This window comes from Lissotriton helveticus, chromosome 2_1 (genome assembly GCF_964261635.1).
Source record: "Lissotriton helveticus chromosome 2_1, aLisHel1.1, whole genome shotgun sequence".
Taxonomy (NCBI): domain Eukaryota; kingdom Metazoa; phylum Chordata; class Amphibia; order Caudata; family Salamandridae; genus Lissotriton; species Lissotriton helveticus.
The window spans coordinates 1,028,275,260-1,028,303,103 of NC_136059.1; the positions used below are offsets into that span (position 1 = coordinate 1,028,275,260).

The following is a 27,844-nucleotide window of genomic DNA, read 5'->3' on the forward strand; positions in this document are numbered from 1 at the left end:
GCTCTAAAACCTTTGCTAACTTCCATTACATCTGAGATCAATCCCCCAGGAAACCCATTTCAGGAAGGCATTGAAAACTTGGATTTTTTCTTTGTCGGACGCCATCTGCAGGACCCTAGTGTAGTGTGTGATGTAAAAGTTAGTGACACTTTCCTTTTTTTTCCCCACAACTCCTCCATCTGAGTTGTCTATGCGCCAAGATACTCCTTGGAGTGAAAGTTGCGCGGTAGAAATGTCCTTTACATTACATTACATTACAAATAAGGAAGCAAAGCTATAGGGTGATAGTTCTTTAGAGTGCATGGGTCATTACCAGCTTTCTTTAATGATGGAACTAATATTGCCTTCTCAAAAGAGCTAGGAGGCAGACCTTGGCTAAGGGAGTCATTAAGGAGAGATAAGACTGGGTCAGGGAAGCAGGAGAAGACTTTATTGTCTACCTTCGGAGGACAGGTGTCAGTGCGGAGCCCGATTTCACTTTAGTCAGCAGGTCTATGAAACGCACCTTGCTGATGGCGGGAAACTCAGACATTATGATTGTGATCCTATCATTGATTGGTGTTGTCGCACAAATGAAACTTGAAGAAATACTGTCTTTTATTATTTTCATTTTATCAATAAAAAAGGAATTAAGTGCATCACATAAGGTTTCGGTGGGCAAAATCATTGTGGTCACTGTCGGGATTTGATAATTCAGACACAATTCCAAAAAGGTCCTTAGACTTATTTGTTAAATTTATGGTTTTGTATGAGAAAAAAGATTTAGCTTCGATGATTGATTTTTTATATTTTTTAAAATGAGATAAACTTTTTTTTTTCCAGGTGAATAATCCCTGGACCAGTTGCGTTTGGCCCAGTGGAGTTCGAGTTTTGCTAGTTTTAATTCTTCAGAGAACCATGTTAATGCATCATGTTGCCTAGCCCGTCTGGCTTTCCGAAGGGGGCATATGTATTGCTGGCTTCCTATAACCAAGCAGTGATTCTTCCCTCGTGTTGGTTAATATTGGCATTTTTATTGTGTAAGGGGGTTACCAATGAACAACAAAAAAGGTCAATATTGGCACCGGCCCAGTTTCTAGTTAGCATTCCTGAGCTAGGAGGAGTTTTAGGAAGAACCAGATGGACGAGTGAAAATTTGAATAAGTAATGGTCTGACAAAGCGCAGGGCATAACCATGAGGTTGGAACTGATAGATTGATAGACCGCACCTGATCTAATGTATGGCCTTTAGTATGAGTAGAAGAGATAACATGTTCAAAATTCAGACTACTTAGCAGGTAGGTTAACTCCATAGATGATTGCCTACCTGTTTCCTCATTAGCCCAGTAGTTGAAATCCCCAATTACCAAGGTTTTGCATAGTCAATTACTAAAGGAGAAATATGTTTAGCAAGGGAATGTGGGAAGTGGCGCATATGACCCTGAGTCAAAATGCCAAAGTACAAGTTAAAGAAGAAGTTAGAGTCCAGTTTAATTAAAAGACTATCAACCGCTGGACTGTCGAATGATGCAAAACTGGTAAACTTCTATTTTTTCAGAATTATAGCTGCTATACCACCACCGATTTTACCTGTAGGAAGATTAGCGTAGAGTAGGTAAAATTTCCCCTGGAGAGCAGCCAAGTTGTCTGGGGAAGATTCAGTTGTTAGCCAGGTTTCTCTTAAAAATGAGATATCTGGCTTTTCAGAGTCCAGCAACTGATACATTTATATTTGTTGTTTAACAATAGATCTGATATTCAGGTAGATAACCTTAAATTGGTTAGCTGAAATATCCATCCCAGTTGGAGTACTGACAGGGGACTGATAGGATTACTTAGTTCAATGGTTGAGCTATTTTTGTTTAGTAACCCTAGAATAGATAGATGTAACAAAATGGTGGGCTCGAGTTGATATCCTACTGAGTGTGTTTGAGTTCATTGGAAGGATAGGCAATATTTTGGGCATAATTAGCCCTTAGCTCCGACCGGGCGCAGACGAGCTTGCCTTTGGCACACTTTCGGTGTCACAGAATGCATCACTGAACTCTAGAGCAGTGCAAAACAGACCTATTCAAATATCTGTGGTCATGGCTTTCCCTGACAAACGGTAATGAGGACATAATGATTGGCCTCAAAGCCTCTTGTGACCTACATACGCAGCTGGTGGAAATATGTGCATGGGTCCCACGTACCGCCATTCTGTCATTTGCCTGAAACCTTGACTCACACTGATTGATTTATGTTCTTCATAGTCAGCAGACTGTAAGAAATGCTTAGAAAAGGCACCAAACAGTGGTCCAGCGGTAAAGGGTATCTAGAAAAGGAACCTGCACCACCTACCTTCTTTTCTAGGAATACTAAACACTCTTCCAGGAAAAACAGTCAACTGTCATAGGCTAAAAGGTGGCTGCCCGAATTCCATATGTAATAGTAATGCGCTTGCCACTGCACCGGTAAGCTCTTGATTTAAGTTCACAATGGCAAGCCATGAAAACTCCACACAGTACTCTCCCCTCCAGACAATTCAGTAACATTTAGGTGCTAGTATATTCCGTAATGGTCTGGCCTAATTTTTATTTACTGTCCCATGAACCAGTCAGCAACAAGGTTCCTCTTTAAATACCACTAATAAATCCAAATGTGTCTGTGTAATCTGTTGTGTTCCAAACTCACTCGAAGAGGCATTGTCTGGGTGGAAATGACTGCTCAGTGAACCATACAGATTAGAATGATGATTTTATTTCAAGAGACACAATTTAAGGAGGTTTATATAATATTATTTTGAGAATGGTCTGTTGGAGGTTAATGCGCGCGAGGTAGGGCTCAGTGGATTTCCCTCGGTCTGTCCATTCTCATTTCACAGCGTGCATTAACATTTTTTTTTCTTTCAAAAAAGACATCCTGAAAGTAGGGGTAGAAGGTTGAAAGATTGTGCCATATTTGTTTGTAAAGCCCACTGGTAGGCTAGTTTGATCGTAGGGTCTTCTCATATCAGCTGGACAAACAGCACCTGGGTTGGCTGGCATTTTTTTTTAAATATTATGCCCTCGGAACATTTTAACCGGCCTCCATCTTCCATCTGCATTAATGCAAAATCATGCCAAAATCAACATCGTTCTTCATGGCAGCAAAGTAAGACACAGAAATAGCGCGTATTTACAAACATGAAGGACTCGAAGGAAAAAACAATTAAAACTTTCACAGAAATAAAATCACGAGGAGCGTTAGATTTGATCTGTCTCTTAGCATAAATTAAATAAATAAATACACATTCATTTCTGATTTTTGCAGCAACATCCCCTCACAGAGGGAGCCAAATGTTTGCGTAATAGGTAGGTGGTTGCTTGCTCGTGTGTTTGTGCGCGCGTCCCATGAGGAAAAAAAAACTTCCTGAAATGTGCGTTCCGTGTGTTGAACTTCGAGCTTTGCAGCGGTCTGCCTCCAGCAACCTGCCCGTTCACCTTCGGCGTGTCCGAGAATGCATGCATGGGGTGCCTGTCGGAAAAAACATCACCCCACAGTTTATGCTGAGAATGGCACAAAAACACCAACATGAAATATATGGTGCTAAAATTGGGGGAAAATATCAAGCGCTAGCCACAGTATAACTTTAAACTTTTTCAAGGGACGTATACAGTTTAATGTACAAAGGACAAGCTTGACACCCCCTCCCACCGTCCATGTTTCGGCTGAGTGTGGCCTTTTTAGTTGTTTTTTGTGTGTTGTTTGTTGTTTTGGCTCATCGGTTCATCTTAGCGATGCCATGAAGGTACAGACAGCCTGGGGCCACCCTCAGCTACTCGCAGTAAGACATGTCGCACTCTATACTGGATGAATACAGTGTCTCTTAGGTTACACAACAGCATGAGCAGAGAGGCCTTACACGGTGGGGGTTTGAGCCTGACACTGGGGGTTGCCAACAAAGAGACCATGCACAGCAACTGACTGCACAGTTGTAAGAGGGGGGTGCTGCTTGAGTAGCATGGTTACACCTGGCTGCCACCCGCGCCTCCCCTATTGGCGGAGAAGTCCGCGCGGGAACGCTTTGCACTGCATTGAACACTGTACACAGGTGGGCCCAGCTCCGGTCTGTGGCACACCTTTCACCACTGGAATCACTATATCATATAAAGACAGGGGGCCGGCTGGGGAGCAGGGCTGAGCCTATAGTGCTGTAATGGATGATAACTAGGTAGCAACTCTCTCCCTCTCTCTTCCCGTCTCCTCCCGCTTTCTATCCCTTTCTCTGTTCGCTCTCCCTCTCTGACTCTCTATTTCTACTCCCTCTGCTTTATAATACTGCGCGTGGCATGAGCAGCACCGACGAGGGGCATAGGTGCACTGCTCTCTGCTTGCACTGCTCACAGAATAGTTCACCCCCAGGCTGGGGCTGCCCCGACTCTCACTGTCCGAACCTGGCACTCCCCACAGAAAATGTCCACCCTGGGGCGTGCCAAATCCTTCTCACAAATGGCCTCCGAGTCTGAAGGCAAACTGACAGTCTTCGCACACAGCACAGCCGGGTACAAGGCCGCGCTTCACGCTTGCTTTCCGTCACTCCCAGAGATCAGTGCGTCCCACGCACAGCGCAGCGTCTGTCTTCCCACGCGCTCACGCAGAAAGTCCCAGCGCAGTGGAATCCGCCGTAACTCCAGGGGACGCACAGCGGAAGTCGCAACGTTCGACGTCAAATGTTTGTTTCCCTTTTTATCCACATCGAAGGCAGGAGCCCACAAAGGCATTGTGGGATGTGGTGGCCTGGCGCGTGCCCCTGCCGGTTATACAGACTGGGTTTTAAGGCCTTTATCTATGCAGAGTTACAGTAAATATAGCAAGGTTGAATTAAAAACCACAAGGGAAGGAGAGACTCGTAGGGGTTTGGAGGGTGATGATGAATGGAGGAAAAGAAGGAGTGGAACGAGGTAGAGAACAGACAGGAGGTGAAATAGAAGAGGGGGTGGGAGGAAAGGAGCAAGAGAGCACGAGAGAGAGGAGATACGACTTGGTTGTATCAAAAAAAGTCAATACTGTGTCTATAGATGGACAAGTGCATGTTGCTTGCCCTTTGAACGCGTTTTCTCCTCCTCTTTGTAATTAATACTGTCAGAACCAAGGACACACACTATGGAGTTCAAGGGCTACTGAACGCACTCGCTCAAGCAGCCAATGGAGGAAATGCTTGGGGCCGCTAGCCAAGAATATCCAGGTAGACTGGAGAAGCCTTGGCCAAGTTCTGAAGGCGGCTATGGATGTCTTTGATGTTCAGCCTCATGTGAGGCTCCCGTTGCCAGCAGCCTAACATCAGGTCATACACTTCCTTGGGACAGGTGCGCGGTCGCTGCAGGACTCTGCCCTGAGTGATGCACTCGATCACCTGTAGTGGGGGAGAGAAAGAGTGTAAATTAACAAGACTAGAACACATATTAAAGCACTGAAATTCTCTCCTGTCTATCCATATTCAACAGCTGGATTGGTCCACCCAGCACAGAAGCCCTAGAACTCAGCGAAAACAGATCTCAAACTACAAGACAGAAAGTGCCCTCCCCATTTCCTCCAGCATATGCTCTTTCACCAATCCCTACCACCTTCCTGACACTGGGTACAGCTCAGTGCCAGGGCCAGACTGGGAACAGAAACCGGCCCGGGCACACTGCTCAGCCGCACCCCCTGGGGTGAGGGGGACTGCAGCTGAGCAGTTTGCGAGGGCCTGTTTTGGCCAATTTTGTTGCAGGGGGCTGATATTGCCGACCCCCAGTTACAAAAATGGCCCCCCAGGGTCCCAAAACCGGCCCCCAGCCTAGCGGCCCACCGGGGAAACACCCGGTGCCCGCTATGGCCAGTCCGGTCCTGCTCAGTGCTCAATGTTAGTAGAATAAGGCAAAATCACAAAATAGATCTGGAGGGGGAGTTTGCATATCAGTGGTGAGAAATTGGTAGAAATTATGCTGCTTCGACAAACAAACTGCAGCTGCCCACACTGCCCAAGTCTATCTTCCTCAGCCTCATGTACAGGTGCATATTTACAAGAGTATTGTGCATGAAAGGGGCATGCAGTGGGTGTTGCTGTGGGCGTTCCACCACAACACACATTGCTTTTTAACGCTGCCCCTGATTTACAAGGATCTGTAAATCTGAGACAGCACCAAAAACTAACGCCATGAAAAAGCAGGTGTTAGATTGGCGCAGCGAGGACAAATACTTTTATTTCGCCTCGTTTTTGCTTTTTCTATGTGTGCTGCATTCTGTGGCACACATAGAAAGAGCAAAACACCTTTAATGGTTGTTTATGGGGAGAAAGGTATCCTTTCCTGCACATAAACAATCATTCCCTGCAATGCAGGCACCCTTGCACTATGGCGCAAGGGTGTCTCTATTGGCACCAGGCAGCTATTTTTAGCACCAGCACTATGGAAAACACAGGGGGGCACCGTATTGTTGTAAATATGGTGTATCCCAGCGTTTTGATGTTGCAAAATTTGCCACACCACTGCGCCATTTCCTTGTAGATATGCCCCAGAGTGTTAGGGAATAGTGTGGAACCTCAACAGTGCACCATGTTACCTTTCACTCGCATCGAGAAGTTAACAATTTGAGAGATCTCATGTGTGCATCCCTGTCCAAACCCCTGCATTGTGAGAATGGAGGTAAGAGGGCCCCAGCAAATTTAAAGGCTGTGAGTTTTGGGAAGGGAGGTGCCTGGAATTGTCACAGTAGAGGGACCCAGCCAACAAACAGTCTGGGGTGTCCTATCCCCACTCCCCTCAACAACTGTCCGACCCCTGTACCAAGAAGCGCAGTCCCCATTGGTTGTCTGACCACTATACCTCCCTTCACAGCCCTCTAACACAAATAGTTCCTCGAGGAGTGGCAAGTGAATATCTACATGCAGGTTTTGTAAGCTCTGATAAACCCCATACGGCCCTTCCCCACACCCATCACCCATGTAGGGTTTCATATAGCCTCAGGTGCTATGAGTCGCTCATCCAACAGACACCTGACAAGGATCATAATGTTTTTGGAAATTCATCTATAATGAGCGCAGATGATACAACAAACAATGTTTTACCCATCTTATAAAGAAGACAAGAGCTTTGGCCACTTGACATTTTGGTCCAATGAGTCATGGATTCTTATAGACTACTACTAGATCCACTCCTCAGATCCTTGTGGCTAGTTTTTTATTGCTGATTTAAAGCAAGTGTAAGTTGCTTCACATGCCCTCTGGTGCGCTCTAAATGTCATGAGTCCTTTCTGATGCCTTGCAAGTATTTTTCCCTTCTGAGATGGTGCTACAGCTCATTTCCTGCTAGTGGAGATTCTTTACAAATTGGTAATCCATTCCCAATTCTGAGCTGAAATTTGTCCATCCTCTTTTGATCCCAGTAAGGCGAAGCCCCATCAGCGGCCAAAGGACTCAGTCTTTGAGATGCCAAGTGAAGCTGCGTCTTCATTTTCTGCCCGTATTCTGATAGTTATGGACAGTCAATAACAGTTTTGCATATTGAAAGCAGCTTGCATGAGCATTACGCTGGCCCAATGTGATTTGTGGGTGGATGACAACAGAGTTGATTTGTTTTTCTCCCTTTCTGAGAAAACAAACGTCAAATTTAGCCAAGCAGAGTTACTGGCAACACAGTATACGTTCTCACCACTGGATTGCTGCAGTTCTAAGCACAGTTAGTGAACAGTGTACTGCACTGTGATGACTGAGGCATCTGTTCAGCGATCCCATATAAAAATTTACACAATTCTATGCATTTTTATGGCACATAATATTCTTCTAGCTCCCCCTCTGGAGCGAAATCAGTTGTAGATGGGGGCCACAATAAACCTTTGACTCATGTACTCACATTTCTTCTAGACCAGCTGTTTGAAAAACCACTTCCTAAGTCTTTGCGTAATACAGAATATTGCAGCCAAATTGGTAAGTTGAAAAACACCAGGACAGGTCGATATCCCATCAATAGCATCCTTAAAACCCTTAATCACAAAACCTGAATGCCTGAGGCATTGACGATTTCTGCCTGCACAACAAACCAATCTATGGGAAAAACACTCAACTGCTTCAGCTGTAAAATGAAACACTAGTCCTCTCGAATCTCACTCTCTTTCACCACCTAAAGTCTACACACACACACACACACACACACACCCACGCACACAAGTGCACACAAACACACATACCCCTCTGTAAACATGCTGTCTCCAGAACACAGAGTGGCATTATGTCAGAAAGCCATTTTATGATTTTATGGAACATGCTTCCTGCTTACATTGCCTTTGATGAGCTTCACCAGGACTATATGAAGGAGCCAAAACACACATCTTTGTGATACAGCTTCTTCCTCAACAAAAGCCTACGGTGAATAATGAATTCAGAGACTCACTCACTCAATCACTCACTCACTCACTCACTCACTCACTCACTCACTCTTTGACTTAGGCAGCTTTTGCTGTGCCCCGAGATGCCCCAATTGAGCATTTCTTCAAAAGTAGACCCCCCCTTTTGCAATTTCTTCTCTAGAACTCAAGTAACTCTACTTAGACCTAGAATGCGGTATCACACAAAATCCTTGAAAAACATTCAAACATTTTTAGGGTGCAAGTGTGGTAATTTCTTCGGGGTGGGAGAGTCAATTTTCTGCTGAGCATACAACACAACATTCAGTAGCCAACACCGACTGCCTGATTTTACCTGTATGTATTTTTAATTATTTTCCTGCATTGAATAGATTGAGTAGTTGGGATCATTTTACAGGCAGACACACATTGTCATGTTCGGTACACACCTCATTGTTTGAAAGTTGGTACCACGGCTGTTTTCCATAGGTAAAGATTTCCCATAGCACAACGCCCAGGCTCCACACATCGCTTTCTGTGGTGAACTTTCTGTACATGATGCTTTCCGGCGGCATCCAGCGTATTGGAAGCATGGTGTGGCCTCCCACCTGAAACAAAGAGAAAAATAATTTATGTAGTGTACCCCCCAGTGAACATCCATGTCCAACCCCAAGCACCACTTCTGTAAACTAACAAATACACCTATGTCAGAAACTGCTCACAGACCATTAACTAAGTTTAACATTGGGGAAACATAAAAGGGGAAAGGCTTGTCAGAATTACAGGTCCTTAAAAATATAGACTAATGGAGAGAGCAAAAGTGATGGTAATGGTATGAGTAAATCTACACAGGTGCAGTAAGAAGAGATGGTGTCACTCCTTTCTGCTCTCTGTGGTAACAATATGGGAGTGCTTGATGGCTAAACACAATGAGGTGCTTGATGCCACATAAAACCATAGGGTCCTACGCTAAGAGAATCCCTGTCATATAGGCCATGGCAACCCATTGGCTCATCAGAAAGGATACATCCAATTCCAGGTTGGAAAAGCATTTTAATTGTTTAGTTAGATCTTGAAGAGTACTACAACACTGGAGGAACACTTCCATCTCTCATAGTATGTCCCATTAAGGGCTTGATTAAGATGTGAGTCACATTGCCGGTTTCACTTTCGACCACCACATTACAATGCCGGCAGTCGAAAATGAAACCGGCTGTTCATCGCGACTGGATTCCGACGGGCCCAAGGTGCCCGTTAGCCAGTTGGAACTGGCACGTAATCCCTTAATGACAGAGTTTCCGCCGTCGTGATTACAATGCCGGTTTCCCCCAGGCTTTCTGTCTTGGGCTTTCTGACTTGGAAATCCTGTCGGAAAGCGATTTTGAGGGGCCCTAGCATGGCCTCCTTCCCCCTGCGGCCTCTGGTATGCCCCACCATGTGGTGCCTGCCACGTGGTGCAGAGATTAACAGAAACTCCAATTTCGCTATGGGAGCTTGTGCTGCAGCACAAACTCCCATAGAGAAATGGGAGTATGTGACCGCACCATGTGCGGTCGCATTGTAATAGCGGTATTGGGACTGCCGACCAGAGGTCAGTCACTCCCGAGACCGCAATTGTGTCGTCCGCCCAACATCGTTATCGGCCCCTTAGTGTTAACTGGTAAATGTTTTTGATGCCACAATCATATGGTTCTCTAATCTGCTGACATGATGCTGCATTGTTGCTCCTGACGGGGGTTAGATGGTCACTTTATTGAAATATATCATAGAGAGTGAACATGTTGTATGCATCTCAAATGGCTTAAAAAAAGTTAATTTTAATAAACTGCATTTTGAAAATTATTTACTATGAATCTTTAAAAGGTAATTTGTACAGTAAGCACATTGTAACCCTTTTAAATACTTAACTATGCACTCCTTCAACTTTGGGTGCTAAAGACATATTTGTTAGAGGGTAGGAAATTACAATCATATTGACTGCACTTTAAGACTGTTAGAGTTGACACCCAAGATATTACACTATAACCATATCTTGCCTCAAATCTGTGTTATTTCTCTGAGCAAGATTAGACTAAAGCAGGGTGTGCAGAACCCAGAATTCACAGTAATCTTCAGCTACTCTTCATCCCCTCACTTGATATGCCAAGGACTGCCCAGAATTGGGGCTGTGTGTATTGGTCATTCTGGCTCAGATGATACTCACTTTGCCCTATCAAAGCTGAGGCTTCCTCTTCGATAGCTGTATGGGAGACTAGAACTTCAATGTAAAATTACTTGCTACTTCTTTGGAGATACACCCATTAATGGGTGTTAGTAGGGATCGTTTCTTCTAAAGTGTTGCCTACTGTATCTCAACTTTATGTTTGATTACATATGTATTCATCATTCTCATATACAAATATATAGAGCTTAAAGTTATAAAAAGTACATAATTTTAAAGTATTAGGTAATAATGGAATACATGCACGTTATTTTATATCTTGAGCTTTCTCTTTCCAGACATATCTTTATTCCCAATTAGTACAATTTATAATAATTTTTAAATTTGCTTGTAATATATTCAGACCAAGATTCAGACAATAATTCCGTCCATATCTAATTACAAGTACAACAATTATATGCTACCCAACCACTAATACTTCGAAATAGCTAAGTCACTTTATATAGCATGAGTAGGAATTCAACTAAAGTTGTACAAATCTAGTTGGTAGAAACTTCCAAGCAAAGTTTGCCTGCATTCGAAGTACCAGTGGATCGAATTGTATACCAAAGATGTCCTCAGATAATGACGTAAACAATTAGATGCCGGACAGCTGCATGAAAAACGGCTGAATGTTCTTGACCATAGCATGCAATCTATGAAATTATATCTTTCTGACTTTACTCATAGCTCGATATAAAACCAAGATTTTCTGATGGTAAATTGAATGCAAGTAGGACGTCGGGTAACTCTTGGGTCGTTAATTTACAAAACGAAAGCATAGTACCTTGCCTGCAAATTACAGAACTTCATCCTAAGGATGGAGTTTATTAAACACATTAAGCCTGATAAAATAAATTGCAGAGGTGCCAGGAATGTTCACAGTGTGTCAGAACAGTTTGTTAGTGATGTTTGTATAGGAGCCAGTGCAAAACCACATTTTGGACTAGTGGGTTGGTGCAATTGTTTAATTAAGACAATTGTCCTGCAGCACTGCAAAGGTGCACAACACCAAGAGTAAGTTTCATGATACATACTAGTACAGTTTACATCATCTCGACCCTAAGAAATTACTTTAAAAATAACACATTGGAAAAAAACAAGACCTTTTTGTTCGAACGCTGCAAGCAGAAAGCAAGCATTTCAAATACCAATGAGATATTTTATGGCAGACTCCTTTTAGAATGTAAAAGTCCTACACAAAAAAAACACAAACAGTGGTGTGCTGTGGACCTGCCTGTCGAACAACCTCCTCCCACTAAAAACTACGGGGCACATTATCAAACGGCAGTGATAATTATCGCAGGCCGCTCTTAGCGCGAGTATAATTATCGCCGGCTATCGCTGGATTATATCGCAGAGATAACGCGTTATCATCAACGCTTCGCTCCAATGCGATAAATAATCCAGCGATAGCAGCAAAATGTGCGATTATCGCTGAAAATCCAGCTATAGGAAAATCCTTGTAAATAGGGCAGGGTGGGCTTATCCTTACAATCCACCTCCCATAGGATATAATGGCTAAGTAAGATTCAAAGCAGGCCTAATGAAACCCGAGATAAGCGCGGTTAGCGCTACTTCTATCATTGCTACGCAGGTTAGCGAGCAGATTGATAATAGGAGAAAGGTTTGTTAGCAACATTATCCACTTTATTTAAGTTAGGTATGCCCACTTTGCATATTATTAGTGTTGCAAAGCTGGGCGTTAAGGAAATGGACGCTGAGGCATGGAATCATGCGCTAGCGTGTCCTTGCTGATAGTGTGATAAAATAATCGCCGCTTTTCGCCTGAGAACGGACGCTAAAGCGGAGATAATTGTCTTGATAATATGCCTCTATGTTCCATAAAAGGACGTTCACCATTTTATGGATGCAGAGCTCAAGTAGATCTGCTGATCTCTTTTCCGTGTACAGTTAGCAGATCCCAGGATCCCTGTGTAGTTAAACGAGGGTGGGTTCAATATACAATTAAGAGATCTGAGAATACCTTTATGGGAAAGGGCATTTGAGCTCAGTGTCCAATAAGCAGATCTCAGGATCCCTGTATGGGAAAAGTGAGACTGGGCTAAGTGTACAATTAGCAGACCTAATGATCTGTGTATAGGAAAAGGAGGTTGGGGTCTGTGACTAATCAGGATCTCTGTACAGGAAAAAGAGGTTTGGCTTTGTGTACTCTATAAAACAGTGTAGCCAGTGAGGTCATAGTGATTCATGTTGGAATCCTTGTGTAGATCACATTTGAAGGCATGTTGGGCATATGTTTTTTAAAATGGGCATACTGCTATAAGTGTACAGTAAGCTGGTAGGGTGAACCCGCTCAGCAGTCATGTGAGTGACAAATACAGTGCTTGCCTTTTCCTGTTTTGTTCAATGTTCAAGGGAGAAATTATTGTCCAATGTGGTGTTGTGTTGAATGAAACGAACAAAACAGTAAAAACACCCACTATGCTGCCTTTACTTAGGGGTGTATGACAATAACTCACCCCAGAGCTAAAAGTTTACTCACTCAGGCACAGGAAAGCTGGCCAAAGGGCAAGTGCCATTAGGAGGTGATTAATTGCCAGAAGCCATTGGTCGCATTAAATATTAAAGAGGGGCTCTTAGTCTGCCTCTCCAGGGTGGTGACTGTGGTTTCAGCAGTTTCCTCTGATGGTTGTTAAACATTCATGAACGCACTAGATTCACCAACTGCAGATTAGGGTTTTAACACCCTACTGAAGTTAGGGATGGCTGTACTTGTACCCTTTGTCATGCTTTTTTTAAGCCGATTCAGCTACAATACATTAATTTAGTCAGCATCAAATACAGGTGGAAGAGTGCCCGGGCTTCACCCATTCATTGTTTATGTTGTCCCTTTTTGGGTCGAAGTCTGCCAGACAGCACAGCTGTCTGATTTCGAAAGACTCATTGGGGACTTGTTGCTAGTTGATCTAGAAAGCAACTCCGCCCATTACTTTCGATTTTTTTTGTCACTTTTATTTTCTTGCTTTCGGTTTGATGTTTTTTTTGGTTTAGACTGTTCATCTCCTGGTTGTCCCTCTCATTGAGCATAGCCTGTTTACCACTGTTATGGGTGGCTGCTTCTAAGCTTTGAACACAAACTTTTTTTTTCTTTCTTGTGAGGCAGTCCATGAGAGTGCACGTGTTTCCTAGCCGTTGTCTCCATGGTGCGTTTTTTCCTCCCCGCCACGCTTCACTTTCCTCTGTCTTCTCATAAACACGAACACACACCTAATTACTGACAGATACATGGAGACACTCACAAGCATACACAAAGCACGCACATATAACAGCGCCTACACCCAAACAGACAGATTCAAGTACATACAGACACATGTGGACACAGTCAGAAAGAAACCAAGACAGATACACATAGAGATCAAGACAGATACACTCAGACACATATAAATAATCGGACAGATTTACAGAGACACACATGGACAGTAGTATGAGCTGGCACACAAATACAGAAGAAAAACGTCAAAGAAAATACTCGGGCCCACGAAGACAACCAGCTACAGTTTTAAATACCCATTGGAAGCATCAGCAAAACCAGTATTTTACTAGCAGCCAAAAGGCAAGACCTATTGGCTTTGCCAATGCTTTTTCTGAGATTGTATAGAGCAGAGTCTTCTGTTCTGCACACCAGAAGTCCTGTGTCTCACTGAAGAATGGCTTCCTGTCTTTACTCTAGCAACAAGTTGTATTCCTTGCTTAGCCAATCTGTATGGTTGGGATTTCCTCAGGGGAACCTGTGGATAGCGGCGGGTGGGGTTCATAACAGAGTCAACATTACTATCGGATTGGCTATCAACTTCTTATTTAGTGCTTTTGCTGTCCACTTTTAGGTTTTCACGTTTGTTTAGTTTCTGACACATCTTAATGCAAGATTTATGAAGCATTTTTGCTCTGCCAAAGCCACTGCCCAGTCTCCCTAGCGAAAAGCCACATCATAATTAATCAGTGCTTCTCTCCAACAGCAAACTGTGCGACTGGTGTGTGGCCTACCGTCCTGACATCACTGTGAGTAACTGCAGCACTGGTGTGTAGTCTACGTCCTGACCTCACTGTGAGTAACTGCGTCACTCATGTGTATTCTACCGTCCTGACCTCACCGTGAGTAACTGTGTCACTCGTGTGTATTCTACCGTCCTGACCTCACCGTGAGTAACTGCGTCACTCGTGTGTATTCTACCGTCCTGACCTCACCGTGAGTAACTGCATCGCTGCTGTGTAGCCTTCCGTCCTGACCTCACTGTGAGTAACTGCGTCACTCGTGTGTATTCTACCGTCCTGACCTCACCGTGAGTAACTGCGTCACTCGTGTGTATTCTACCGTCCTGACATCACTGTGAGTAACTGCAGCACTGGTGTGTAGTCTACGTCCTGACCTCACTGTGAGTAACTGCGTCACTCATGTGTATTCTACCGTCCTGACCTCACCGTGAGTAACTGTGTCACTCGTGTGTATTCTACCGTCCTGACCTCACCGTGAGTAACTGCGTCACTCGTGTGTATTCTACCGTCCTGACCTCACCGTGAGTAACTGCGTCACTCGTGTGTATTCTACCTTCCTGACCTCACCGTGAGTAACTGCGTCACTCGTGTGTATTCTACCGTCATGACCTCACTATGAGTAACTGTATCACTCGTGTGTATTCTACCGTCCTGACCTCACTGTGAGTAACTGCGTCACTTGTGTGTATTCTACCGTCCTGACCTCACCGTGAGTAACTGCGTCACTCGTGTGTATTCTACCGTCCTGACCTCACCGTGAGTAACTACGTCACTCGTGTGAATTCTACCGTCCTGGCATCACTTTGAGTAAGATTATGAGTGCTTACGTTTTGCTTGTAAAGGAGTAGCATACATGGATAGTCTGTAGTGGTAGCACACATGTATATGGCTTCTGCGTGCACAGAGTAGGGGAACCAGACGTAAAGGACATAAAGAAGTGTTGTCAGAACCCATCTGCATTGCAATGCTGTAACTGGCTAGATTTCACAAGAGTGATTTTCAGCTGTTTTCCACTCGAGCACTAAGCATGCAGGCCGTGTATTTTCACATTTCTGATGGTAAGTACTGTATGGGCCTAAAAGGTGCAGTATTATTAGTGCTGTTGGCTGGCAAACCATGACTGGATGATCGATATTCTCACAGCATTAGACCAGGTCACGGTTATAAACAGTTGGTCAGGACCTGCCCCTAAGTGCAAGTTTGTTGCCAAGGTCATTCACTGTCCGTCTCTAGCAAGACCCCAGTCTACCTTCTTTGTGGCTCCCTTGTATAGCAGGAGCCACAACGAGAATGGAGTGCACTCCTCTCGCTCTGCTTGTAGACTGATACGTTTAGGGCGCTTGACCCATACATAGTGACACTTAGAGGTCACATTGCTGCCTTCACAGTCTTATGTCCATTAGTTAGCCACCACTGCCCTGCACTGTCAGTGGTCAAGGTGAGAGGTGAACAAACCAACGAAGGACCGGCGTACCTCAACAAACGAGTGAACGTTCACTAACCCACAGGGGATCTTCGTTCTGGATCCCTCTCCCTGGCAACCACCCAACGCATCTGCTGAGCAAACAGCGGAGGCTGCTCCTTCTCCCACCTGGTGGCTAAGACCTGGAAAACCCTCCCCTGCACCTCAGAGTCTCACCATCGCTCCACACGTTCAGGAAGAACCTCAAGCCCTCGATGTTCAACCAATAGGTACAGGCAGCAGCATGTTCCCACAGCGCCTCGAGGCCCTCAAGGGTGAAGCAGCCGTGCTTTACAAATCCTGATTGATAGATTGATGGTATCAGATTTCCCCTACTGTAATATGTAGTGATAAATATTTCCACCACTTTTTAGAACAATTCTCAGAGATTAGATCTGTTCTTTTTGCAGCTAGACAAATGTCTATTTTACCACTGTACTCAATACTCTCTTTGAAAGCAATTGGTATCTTGTGCTTCTGATGAGCTAGGAAGATTCTAAACTATAATTTGTTTTGCTTGTGACCCCCCTCCCTTCACCTCCACTCCTCCCCACCATACTCCACTGTCCACTATCCACTCCCAACCCAATCTTTCTGGTCCCCGTTCCAGTGCTTTTTTTGTTGCATGTCTACTTGTGTGCACTCTGAGGTGTTTTGCATCAGAGCAGCTCCTGAAACCTGGTCTGCAACGAGCCTTGCTTCGCAACAACATGGTGCAATATTTGCTCTGCACAGGGTCTCAAGGACAACTGTTTTGAGATTGGGTTTAAAAATTTGCAAAAGAGTGATGCAGCCATTTTTTGGCTTTGTCTAATAGTTTGCTATACTAATAATAACAACAACAATAATAATAAGAATAATAAGAACAATACTATTACTACTACTACTAATAATAACAAGCATTTGTAATGCAATAGGTCTCGCATTAGGAAAGTTTGAGCTATTGGTATTGTAAATGGCAAAGTTTTTATTTATGTTTTTTTTTTTTAAATAGCTAAATTAATAGCTTTGTCATTAACAATGCCAATAGTTATAACTTTCGCAAATGTGATACCTATAGCATTTGTAATGCAATATGTTTTGTATTTACATGACTTAGATTGGGCCAGCGCTGCAATGCCCGAAGGGCACCATCAAGGGGGCACTTTACCGGAGATCTTTATTCTTGCCATCTGTGAAGGCTGGGCATGTGGCTAGTGGTGTAGATTGGTGTGAGCTAGTGCAAAAGTGTTTGCGTAATCTAAAAATAGCACAAGGTGTCCTCTCAAAAAATAATTTTAATGACACTTACTTATATTAAAAATAACGACGCTGTCCACTAGAAATAATCATCTAAGTCCACATGTTTCAAGCCTTTGTCAGTCAAGGAATGATCTAGTGGCCAGTCTTCGGGACCTATAAAATCTAATCTACACAGTGAATGGAGTATCCCTATGTGAGGTCTTGATGTAACCCCATTTACACTTTACCTCTCCTACTATGTCCACAGCTGCATGCAGGAATACACACTGCCAAAAAGGAGATCAGGACATTTACACTCTTAGGACCCCAAGATCGAAGCTCACGCTCTTTTGAATGTATCTCTAGCCCATGCAGCTCCCCTATGTACCGCGTGTGGTTATTAAGGACAATGTATAGTCACCATGTGTGTTTTAAGGGCCACTGAGGTGAGAGAATCACCTGCCAGCACATATTTGTTGCTCATTTAGTTTACTGCAACTGTCTGAATACAACTCTGTTTTGGCGTATCTGAATGCTACAGTGAGTTAGCAGGTGCTGACAGAGAGGGCTATAGTTGTAAAATAGTTACTTATGCATTTGAAAACAATCACTCAAGTGAGGCAAAAGGATACTTACTGCGTGCTGCAGTCCGTCCAGAGCTCGCGCCGCCGGCCTGCGACCAGGAAGTCAGGCAGGCCGGGCGGGACAACCGGAAACAGGAAGTAGGAGGGCGGGAGCCTACCCCGCCTCCCACGGAAGAGCCGCGATTGTTTGGAGCACCGGAGCAGGCAGGAGCCTACCCTGCGCCCCGGTGCCGAAGAAGGGAGGAAGAGTCCTGCTGCCGGTGAGAGCCGCTGCACCAAGGAAGCCGGTGAGTGGGGCTTCGCCTTGTTGCTGGGCTGCGAGGGCGGGAGGCATGTGTGTGTGCGCGCGCGTGCGGCGGCGGGCTGTGTGTGAGCGTGCGTGCGTGTGTGTGTGTATGTGTCTTGGAGTCTGTGTGTATGCGTGTGTGTGTGTGACTGTGGGGGGGAGGGGGTTGCCTGTCTGGGTGCCTGCGTGTCTGTGTAAGTGTAAGTGCGTGTGCGCGTGTGTGTGTCTGTGTGCATGCATGCGCGTTAGGCTGACTTGCTGGCACGGCACGGCGCGGGACGGAACATGCGCGTTCGCGCACCCAAATCCAGGAAAAAAGCTCGGAACACCCTCTTGTCCTCCTTCCCCCGTGACAGGCAACATTAGGTCTCCAGCTGGACACCTGCATCCTTCGGATGCAGTTTACCAGCTCGACCTAAAAAGAATAACAATAATAGTAATAAACATCAGCAATCCCAAGTTACTGCAGGAAGTTGTCATCTTCTCAGCTGCTCTTCTCTTCTCTTATGTGTTAATGTCCCCTTTTTGTGGAAGCTGGCAAAGCTAGCCACAGGCTGTGTTCTGTGTAATGGCAGATAATGGAATTATCGGATATACTGCAAATTTCATTGGATAAAGGCGGAATGTTTATCGATTGGTGTCCCCTATCGGCCTCGTTTAAGCGACCATCGTATGGGACACCAATGCTATGCAAAAAGGATCTGTCCTCCATCCTATCCATGAGGCAATTGGCTTTCCTGTCCCTGAACCAGGCCTATCTATGTGCACAGACCCACACATGCATGCATGCCACCGATGACACCTGTCAACATGCGCCGCACATATGCGTACACACATGCGTACACAGAAGTACACCGATGTACATCTACATGGATCGTTTACCCTGTAAGTGGAAATTTAAGTGCCGAATGCCTGGCACTGCTCTTACAGCCACAGTGAAAAAGAGGTGAATAAAGGCCTTACTTAGAAAGGCACTCAGAAGCAGGTTCCTCCGAGCACCCAGCATTCAATGTGTGCTCAGGCTCCATCGTTTATCTTCATCCTGCCCTCTAATGGGACTTTTATGCTTGCATAATGTACAGCATTGAACGTAGCTCATCCAGAATTCATAGTGACAAACAGACCTGCAGAAAGACCCACACTGACCGTAAACCAACTGGCGGCTGCCCACGACAGAGCGGAAACCGCATTCTTCACAGCTAGGCGCACGAAGAGCAGGAATCGTGGAAACGCGCACGGCTAATCGACAGCCATTAACATCTTCCCACAAACTACTTCCTTTTTTTTTTACATTAAGATTTCATGATGTTGCAATTTGTGGTGTAAATGCCTGGTAAGGCATTTTATTAAAAGCAACGAATCATTTAATAAAGAACCACTGAGAGGTTTCATCAACAGGAAAATACTGAATCAGGCACGATTGTTTCTTCTATTCTCAGTATAATGAACACAACTCTTTAAACAGAGGCCAATCCTTCTACTGCGAAATAAGTATCATTTTACCAATTTGAAGAAACCAAGTTAAATATATATCATTTTAGATTTCGCCTGCTAGACAGTGCATGACCTGCCTGCTGTGAGACATATTGTGGGCTTAACAATCACATACAGGAGCTGGGAGCCTGACCATTGCTTACCATTGGTTGGCTTTCCTGTCACTCTCATTTGCCTGTTGCTTATTCGTGTTCCAGCTTGTCAATCTTGCGTTTGTCCAACTCATGGAGCATTGCCTGTTTTACATCATTTTTGATTGGCTGGCCTCTATGCTTCCTCTGCCAGCTTGAAAAGCACTACTTTTTTTTCTTTTCGATTGAGCACTCCATAAGAGTGCATGTTTTTTTTCGAGCTGTCTCCCTTGGGTAGTTCACTCCCCCTGCACTCCGTGCTGCATTCACCCTCATGTAGCTTCCCCATTGGTTTCTCATACATGGGCTCCTCCTCTGGCCCCTCCATGTTACTCTTTTGCTCATTGCTTCTCATCTTGGCCTCTCCCCTCTGTGCTGCTTTCCTCACTCATACTCTCCTCTCTCACCCGGTGCTTCTCCTCCCCACCCTCCACTTCCCCATCACCTGCTCACCTCTGTGCTTCCTCCACTCGCTCCACCTTGCACTTTTGCCCATTGCTTCCCTTTCCTCTCCCATGCCCTTCATTTGCTTCTGCCCCCATTGCTTCTGCCTCCCTGTGTTGCTTTCACCCTTCTGTGTTGCTTCCACTCCGCCCTTTGCTACCACCCCTCACCAGCTTTATTTAAAAAAAAACACTTTGGTGCTTTTTTAACATTTTCAGTTACTGCTCCAACTTGGACCAGTAACTGAAAAGAAAAAAAGTGCCTTCATCATTTATATATGCACATATGCTTCGTGAATGCACCTACAAAATTACGTGGGTGGCTGTGTCAAAGTTTTCTTTTTATTCTTATACTTCATGGATGCTGTACAACATTGATAAAATCAGTAGGGATGCTGTGCAGTTTGGCTAAAAACCATTCTCCAAGCCAATAGGTCCAAAGGCGAGATCTATTGGCTTTGCCAGTGCTTGTTCTGTGATATTCTCTCCCAAATATGTTGTCACGCAGAATTTTGGAGAATGCCTTATTATGCCTGGACTTATATTTTATTTTGCCGGTTTAAAAAACCACACTTCATTAATAGGTAGGATTGCTCCCTATTTCAAGTCACATGCTTGCATTCGGCCTCAGCTTCTCGCCCTACCTAGGTCTGTAAATCAAGTACCTTCGAGGCCAATGAATATCTGCGAGATAAGAGAGACTCGGGGCACCTCTTCACTTTGTGCTCGGGGCCCCTTCATTTTGCGTTACGCCACTGCCTTACTAACATATTAAGGACTCGTTAAAGCAGTCGACCGGTTTCCTCAAGTGTGAGTGGCTTTGCATTATTCATCATCTTGTTCTGCTTTCTGAGGGAAAGTAGCCCAAGTGCACAGTGATGGGAGTCGCTAAGTGTAGTGAACTCTCTGCCTCCATTGCGAGTCTGGTATAGGTCTGGGTTTTTATCTGTTTTTTTTGTCTTCAGATCTTTAGTGACTTTTCTATATTTTCCTTTTAGGTGCTCTACAGTATCCCATACATATAAGCATGTGTTGACCAAATCCAAAGGTCTGCAATATTTGCAAATGAATGTGCATCTTACTTGATTGGAAAGTGTTTGTGTATTTGTGTAGATGAATGAGTTGGTCCTATTTGAGATGAGTCATGGTTGGAAGAGTGGTTGGGTGACTGAGTAAATGGATGGATAAGACATTGAGCACATGGGGGTTCGACAAGTTCATCCATGGCAGGCAAGAGCATTCATTGATGGCTGCACTTATGGATGAGTCACTGAATGGGTGAGTGAGTTTGCGGAATGTTGAATAAATGAGTGCATAGGTGGATTACCGAACTAAGGTTGTAAAAAGCATGTATGTAGCCTGGGGGCTTCCCTTATCACCAACCAATCATGATTCAAGAGGCACGTGTTCCTCAAAATGACAATTCGCTAGCCACATTCCTGCTTATGTGTAATTGATTAATGTAATGTAATACGTATTTATTAAGCGCAGCTGTCACCCAAAAGGGTATCCTGGCGCTGTGACCAAAACATTACCGACAGATGTTACGCATTACACTACTCTTGGGAAGAGATAGCTTTTTAAACCCTTTTTAAAAGCCGCCAAGTCCTGGCAACTCCGCAGGGGCAGAGATAAGGAGTTCCAAAGTTTTGCAGCTGCAAAACTGAACGACCGGCCGCCCATCCTCACCCTTTTAATCCTGGGGACAACTACCAGGAAGGCTGAGGAAGACCTCAGCGGTCTTGCGGCTGAGTACCAGGAGAAGAGATCTTGTAGCATCACTGGCCCCAGCCTATGTAAAGCCCTAAAAACAAGGCAAGAGGCCTTGAAATGAATTCGTTGCTGAACAGGCAGCCAGTGAAGGTCCGAAAGCGCCAAAGACGATGACGCTGAGCGCGGACGAGAGAGGGCCAGCTTGGCAGCCATGTTCTGAATCCTCTGCAGCTTAGAAACCAAGATGCTAGGGGCTCCTAGAAGCAGTGCGTTGCAGTAGTCTAACCTACTGAGAATGGTACTACGCACCACTTCTGTCCTGGCCGCAGTTGGAAGTAACAGAAGAATCTTCCGTAAAGTGCGGAGCAGGAGCATACAGGTCGCCGTGGTTTTATTAACAAAAGCGTCAAGCTGCAGGCTAGGCCCGAACATGACGCCAAGATTACGGGCCGAGTCAGCAGCAGTCACTGTGCCCGAGATTGAAGAAGGCCAGAACCCATCAGGTAGAGGGCGAGGCAACCGGTCCAGGGAGCAGTGGAGCACCTCGGTCTTCGCTCCATTGAATTGGAGTGAGTTGTGGCATAACCAATCTGCCGTTGCAGTCATGCAGCGGTGAAAGGTTTCCCTCGAAACCGCATCACCTCCTTCAAATGAAAAAATAAGTTGAGTGTCATCGGCATAGTTAATAATAGATATGCCGAATGACCTAATCAAACTTATTAGTGGACGAAGATATAGATTGAAAAGGATCGGGCTAATTGCCGATCCCTGAGGCACGCCCTGCTTTACATTCTTCACTGCTGACCGAAAAGGAGGAAGTGCCACAGCCTATTGCAAAGATAAGAAGTCAGCCAGTCCAAGGCCAGACCAGTCACCCCGGCCTTCTGAAGCCTGCCCAGTAACACCGCGTGGTCAACCGTGTCGAACGCGGCCGACATCTCGAGCAGCACCAAAAATGCCGCTCTGCCCATGTCGACACGCGAGCGCAGGTCATCCAACACGGCCACCAGGGCAGACTCCATACCATGGGCCGGCCTGAAGCCAAACTGGGCCGCGTCCAGGCAGGCATTGGTTTCCAGAAGGTTAGACAGGGCCCTTGTAACCAATTTCTCCAAGATTTTTATAGAAAATGGCAAAAGCCAAATTGGCCTATAATTGGCCGGATTCGAAGGGTCCAAGGTGGCTTTTTTTTTAGCAGGGGTGAAACCACTGCCAGCTTCCAACTATCTGGAACCGTAGCTGTGGCAAGTGACTGACAGCAGATGGAGTGGAGAATGAATTAATGCCCACAATATTCCAAGAATGATCACCTTTATGCCAGGACTAACATTAGCCGGAAGTGAACAATGTTCTGCCATTGATGCCCACAATATATTAGGATTTGTAACAATTATGCCATGGATTGGCAACGTCATGAGAGGGATACCAATATTATGCTAAGAATTACGACTATTATGCCACGGCTGGAATTGTGCCATGGGTGGCCACCATCATGCTATGGACGCCTGCATTATGTCCCAAAAAATACCATTGTAGGCCTTAAGAAAGTTAAATAATTTCTGTGAGTGCTTGTAGGGCACCCTGCAATGCAGCTGCAAGTGCGGACGCACTACAGAGGTTGCCATTATTGCTCACTGAATATTAGTGTGTTGGCAAGAGGAGGATTCACTCTGCACTGAGATATAGTATGCAAGGGTGCCTAATACAGCCCTGGATGTTTTACTTTTGGTAGTTGCCAAGAATTCAGCAAGTAGCCTGGTTTGCCAGCGCTCGGGGCATGGCAAGTATCCCCCCAATTGTGTTTTAAAATGTTGTTTTCCGGTTAAATATGTGCGCACCTTAGAATTTTGCATCTGGGGCTACCGCCACTGTGGCCCCACCCCTGCAACCCCACTGGAAGCAACATCCATTTACAGCAGAGACATCGCTTCCACACTATTTCTAGCGGTGTACATTATGTTGCTGAACTTTTCTGTAGCACTATGATAACGACACTGGTAAAAAAAAAAAGTAAATAAAAGAAACTTGCCCATTATTGACGAGGCACTTCAGGCCAATCAGCAGACGTGACCCATAACGTATTAAACTGGCGCCTGCATTATGAACTGGCAACAACAAGGTCTGATCCTAAAGTTGAACCACGCTTTCTTCGAAATTAGTTCAGATTGTATACCTCAAGCTGTGTCCTCTGTCAGATATGTCAATAGACAAAGAACTTCTGAGTGTCGTACTGCCATTCATGTTTTGCCATTTTTATGACTCGGGTACTCTGTTAGCATTGGGTGTTGTGTGTTTCATAGGTGACACCACTCTGCTGTGAATCTGTAATGTTGATGAAGGCGGGATGTTTTTAAGAGGTTAGTAAAGCAAACGCTGCAGCGTTGCGGGGGGATTTGCCGCGGAGATGTATGCACTGATTCGCAATTAATGTGTATTTACTTTACTGTAAAGCACCCTGGTGCTTCATGACACCTCGTGAAATTCTGGAAATTCAATAATAAATAGGAGCCCTTTGGGATGTAAAGCAGTTCCTTTTCAAGCGCGCTCGAGCTGTGAATCGTGCAGGTGCAGCAGCCCTTGCTCGGTATGTATATGAGTGAAGGGGATAGCTGAAGTGTGTAATTTCTCAGCTCACACAAACCGAGATCTGAGACAAATGTGCATTTAAAGTTTTAAACGGTGAGTTGATGTAAATTGCAGATCTGAACGTCACCGTTCCTTCAAAACTCAACGCACACTCACTCAATCCAGCCTTGAACGTGTTTGTTGGCGCGAAGCATTGTGAAATCAAATGTCATTTCGTCTTTTTCAGTACCAAGAGATGCAGTACTCACAAAAGGCCCTAGATGGCGATGCAGAGCCTTGATAAGAATCAACACTGCAGCAAACGTCTCCATATCTCTTATCTTGGGAAGCTTATTTTCTGTTTTGTATGAAAATTAAAGCCTCCTGGGCAATTAGTTGCCCTTTTCTCTTTCCTTCTTTAGAAGACATATTTAAAAAGTATTAGTCGACATAGGCTTGGAACACACGGCAGGCATGTACGAGTTATGCTTCTGTCACACTATGTACATTGGTAGCAAGATACTTTCCCCCCAATAATTTTGCTTCTCAGCGCTAGTTCCATTTTGCCATGCAGGACAATTGTATAGCGCAGCGAATCCCACTAAACTGAACCTTTCAACAATTTCTTAGTTCTGTATCCCCAGTGTTTCTATACAGTGCTTAATATCAGCGTTCTATCGGTTTCTATGCGCCCGCAGATTCTGGCACAAGAGAACTAACAACTCACACAACAATATCGCGATTCCTCAATACCACATCATTTTGGTCAAGTGGGCGAAGCTATAATATTTAGGCCTCCCAGTTTAAACGTTCAGCAGTCAAGTTACATTTTGTTCTGGCTATTTCCTAGTTTAGCAAATAGATTATTGCGTGCACAACAAGCCTTTCCGTTTACCTTTCCACGTGGATAAGCGTGGTCACAAAAGGTCTGTGACTCCTGCAAACAGCGGATTGACTGGCCAACATGTGACATTTTTAGTAAGTGTCGCACTATTTGGAATTTGACATATGCATTGTGACCTTCGAATAAACAATAAAGGTGAATGTGCTTCCTTCCAATCAATTATGACATTAGGTGACACCTCTAAACCATGCAGCACGCAATTGAGCACTACCATAATTAATTTATAAGTATTGGAATTCCTGTGCTTTTTTTGTGATGGAAGTCACAATAGTGTATGTGTGTGCATACATATATCAACACAAGACTCATTGTATAACATGTATATTTTCCCTAGCCCTGATGAAGTCTCTGGGTTATACCCATATTACGAAACATATGTTGGTAGGGCACTAATATGATTTATGGCAAAAGAATTCTGGAATAAACGAATAAAAGAAGAATTGACTAAAGGGTTCTTGATTTTTTTTTCATTTAAGGACTATAAGACTTACAGAATGGTGTGCAGGCGCCAGTTTGTATTACTTATCAGAGCATGGAGTTCCAATTTGGACAGCATGGGTATAACTGTCCTCTGTTCATGCTAGCTTATACAGATTATAAATATCTGATTGATACTTAGGTTGTAAAATCTATTTACACTTCCTATAGGTGTGTGCTGATGGTCCGCAAACTACCCACATTTAAAATTTGAACAAACTAGCAGAGGTGACAATATAAAGAGATTTTCTTTTAATTGTGACACCTTCTTTATTTCGATTTTGCAATGGAAGTTTGACTATTATTTGCTAGAATATTATTTTAAGATTTATTTTTAATTCACACTGCCACCACAATCGTTGTGCACTATGTCTAACTAATGTAAGGAAAGAACTGGACACTTTGTAGAAATCCATGGCACTCAGGGTGACAAGATATTTAGACGGCTACATCAAAAGAAGTCTAATAATGAAAGTCTTTGCTACCCAAAACAATTAATTTTTCATCTAGGTTTGCTCTTTTACACTTGTAGCATTACACTTGTGACTCAAACATGCAATCCAATTCTGAACCACTTTATTGTGGTAAATATATATTTTTAAGAACTCCAGGAATATGGAAATAGAAGTACTGGTACAGTTACCTAGGAGCCATCCATATTTGAAAACATTTGATCCGCTAGAAAGTCGTTTTTTACATAGACTCCCTAGCGGAGAATCCATAAGTGAAAGCAAACATACATGTTAACTTCTCTTAACTATTGGTTATTAAACAAACAGACCCAAAGGTTTACTATATTGATAACATAAACCAGCTATACAGCAGTTTTATATTAATACGGACAAGACAAACGAGAGATATTTAGCTGGGGGTTCACATTATGTTAGGTGTTTTATCTAGAGCGACATCCTCTAATGCATTGGTCTGCATGGTAAACATAGTGAGAATATTAAATATATGTGGGGGTAGCTCTTGTCATTTCGGATAGATTAATTCCACAAACTGACTGACAAATTAGGCACAATTCTGCATAATTATGAGAACTGCATCTTGCACTGAAAAAATTATCCGAAAGGACTGTTTGGGTAAAATTCAACTTACGGCCAGCCAAGAGGGTATTGCTACCAACAGCCAAAAAGACACAATTTGCCCACGTTTTATGTGCCAAAAGAAAAAACAAGAGACTAACAGCCAAATATTCTCATATGTCTTTTTTTTGTATGTTCCATGTAAGAAAAATACAATAAAAATATTTTAAAAAAAATGTAACTTTGAGTTGATTTCCAGTTGCTCACGTTCGGTTTTGCAGTTTTGAATTGATAAATTATTCAAATGATCCGCTCAGGTAAAATATCTACCTGAAATGTTTGTTGACCACTCACGCTGAAGAAACAACCACTCGTGTTCAAAGCACTGCCATTCGCATTCAGATTTGAAGCTGTGTGCTAAAAAATTCTCTGAATGGTCTGCTCGGGTAAAAAATCTAGTTGAAATGTGGCTCATGGTTAAAATTACCTGAACGGTACGTCTCGCGTAAAAATGTCTCCCCAAAAGTATGTGATTTGGAGTAATGGCGCAATTGACAGTGAATTCAGAAATTAACCCAATCGCTCCTGCGCAGTCAAAGTTTGCCAAGGCCTACCATTAGCACTACATAAGGCATGCAAAAGTCTCCAATACGTGTACTACCTTTACGACTCGCCTTCAGAATGTTTACCTGTCAGAACCAGCTTTGTGAATGTGACTCCTATAAACTGGAGCTACTTCAACATGAGTAACTAGTTAACTAGAAACAAATATGTAGTCTCATGTTTATTGTCATGAATGATGATGAATGGAGGAGATGTATAAAGTGCATGGCTACTTAGAAGAGTGTCTCGGCGAACTCCTTAATGCCATATGTTGCATGCATGTGAATTATATAATACAAACTTAGCAACAATGTAGGTAGGGTGTTATGGGGCAAAGAGGAAGTATGGAAAATGGCCCTTTATTCCCATGGTATGTAGTAAAAAAAGACCATTAATT

The 27,844-nt window shown here is 44.0% G+C and overlaps 1 protein-coding gene across 5 annotated transcripts in view; it reads right to left on the reverse strand.

Moving 5' to 3' along the window:
- Window positions 1-2,698: 2,698 nt before the first annotated feature.
- The window catches only part of NTRK2 (neurotrophic receptor tyrosine kinase 2), a 590,175-nt gene continuing 565,029 nt past the window's right edge, over window positions 2,699-27,844 (reverse strand). For all 5 annotated transcript variants that reach the window (XM_078675804.1, XM_078675807.1, XM_078675806.1 and 2 more), the window contains 2 exons: window positions 8,769-8,927; window positions 2,699-5,353 (listed from right to left, as the gene is read on the reverse strand). In XM_078675804.1, coding sequence (XP_078531930.1) covers window positions 5,168-5,353; window positions 8,769-8,927 — 345 coding nt within the window. In that variant the 3' untranslated portion in view covers window positions 2,699-5,167. The remainder of the gene's footprint in view (window positions 5,354-8,768; window positions 8,928-27,844) is intronic.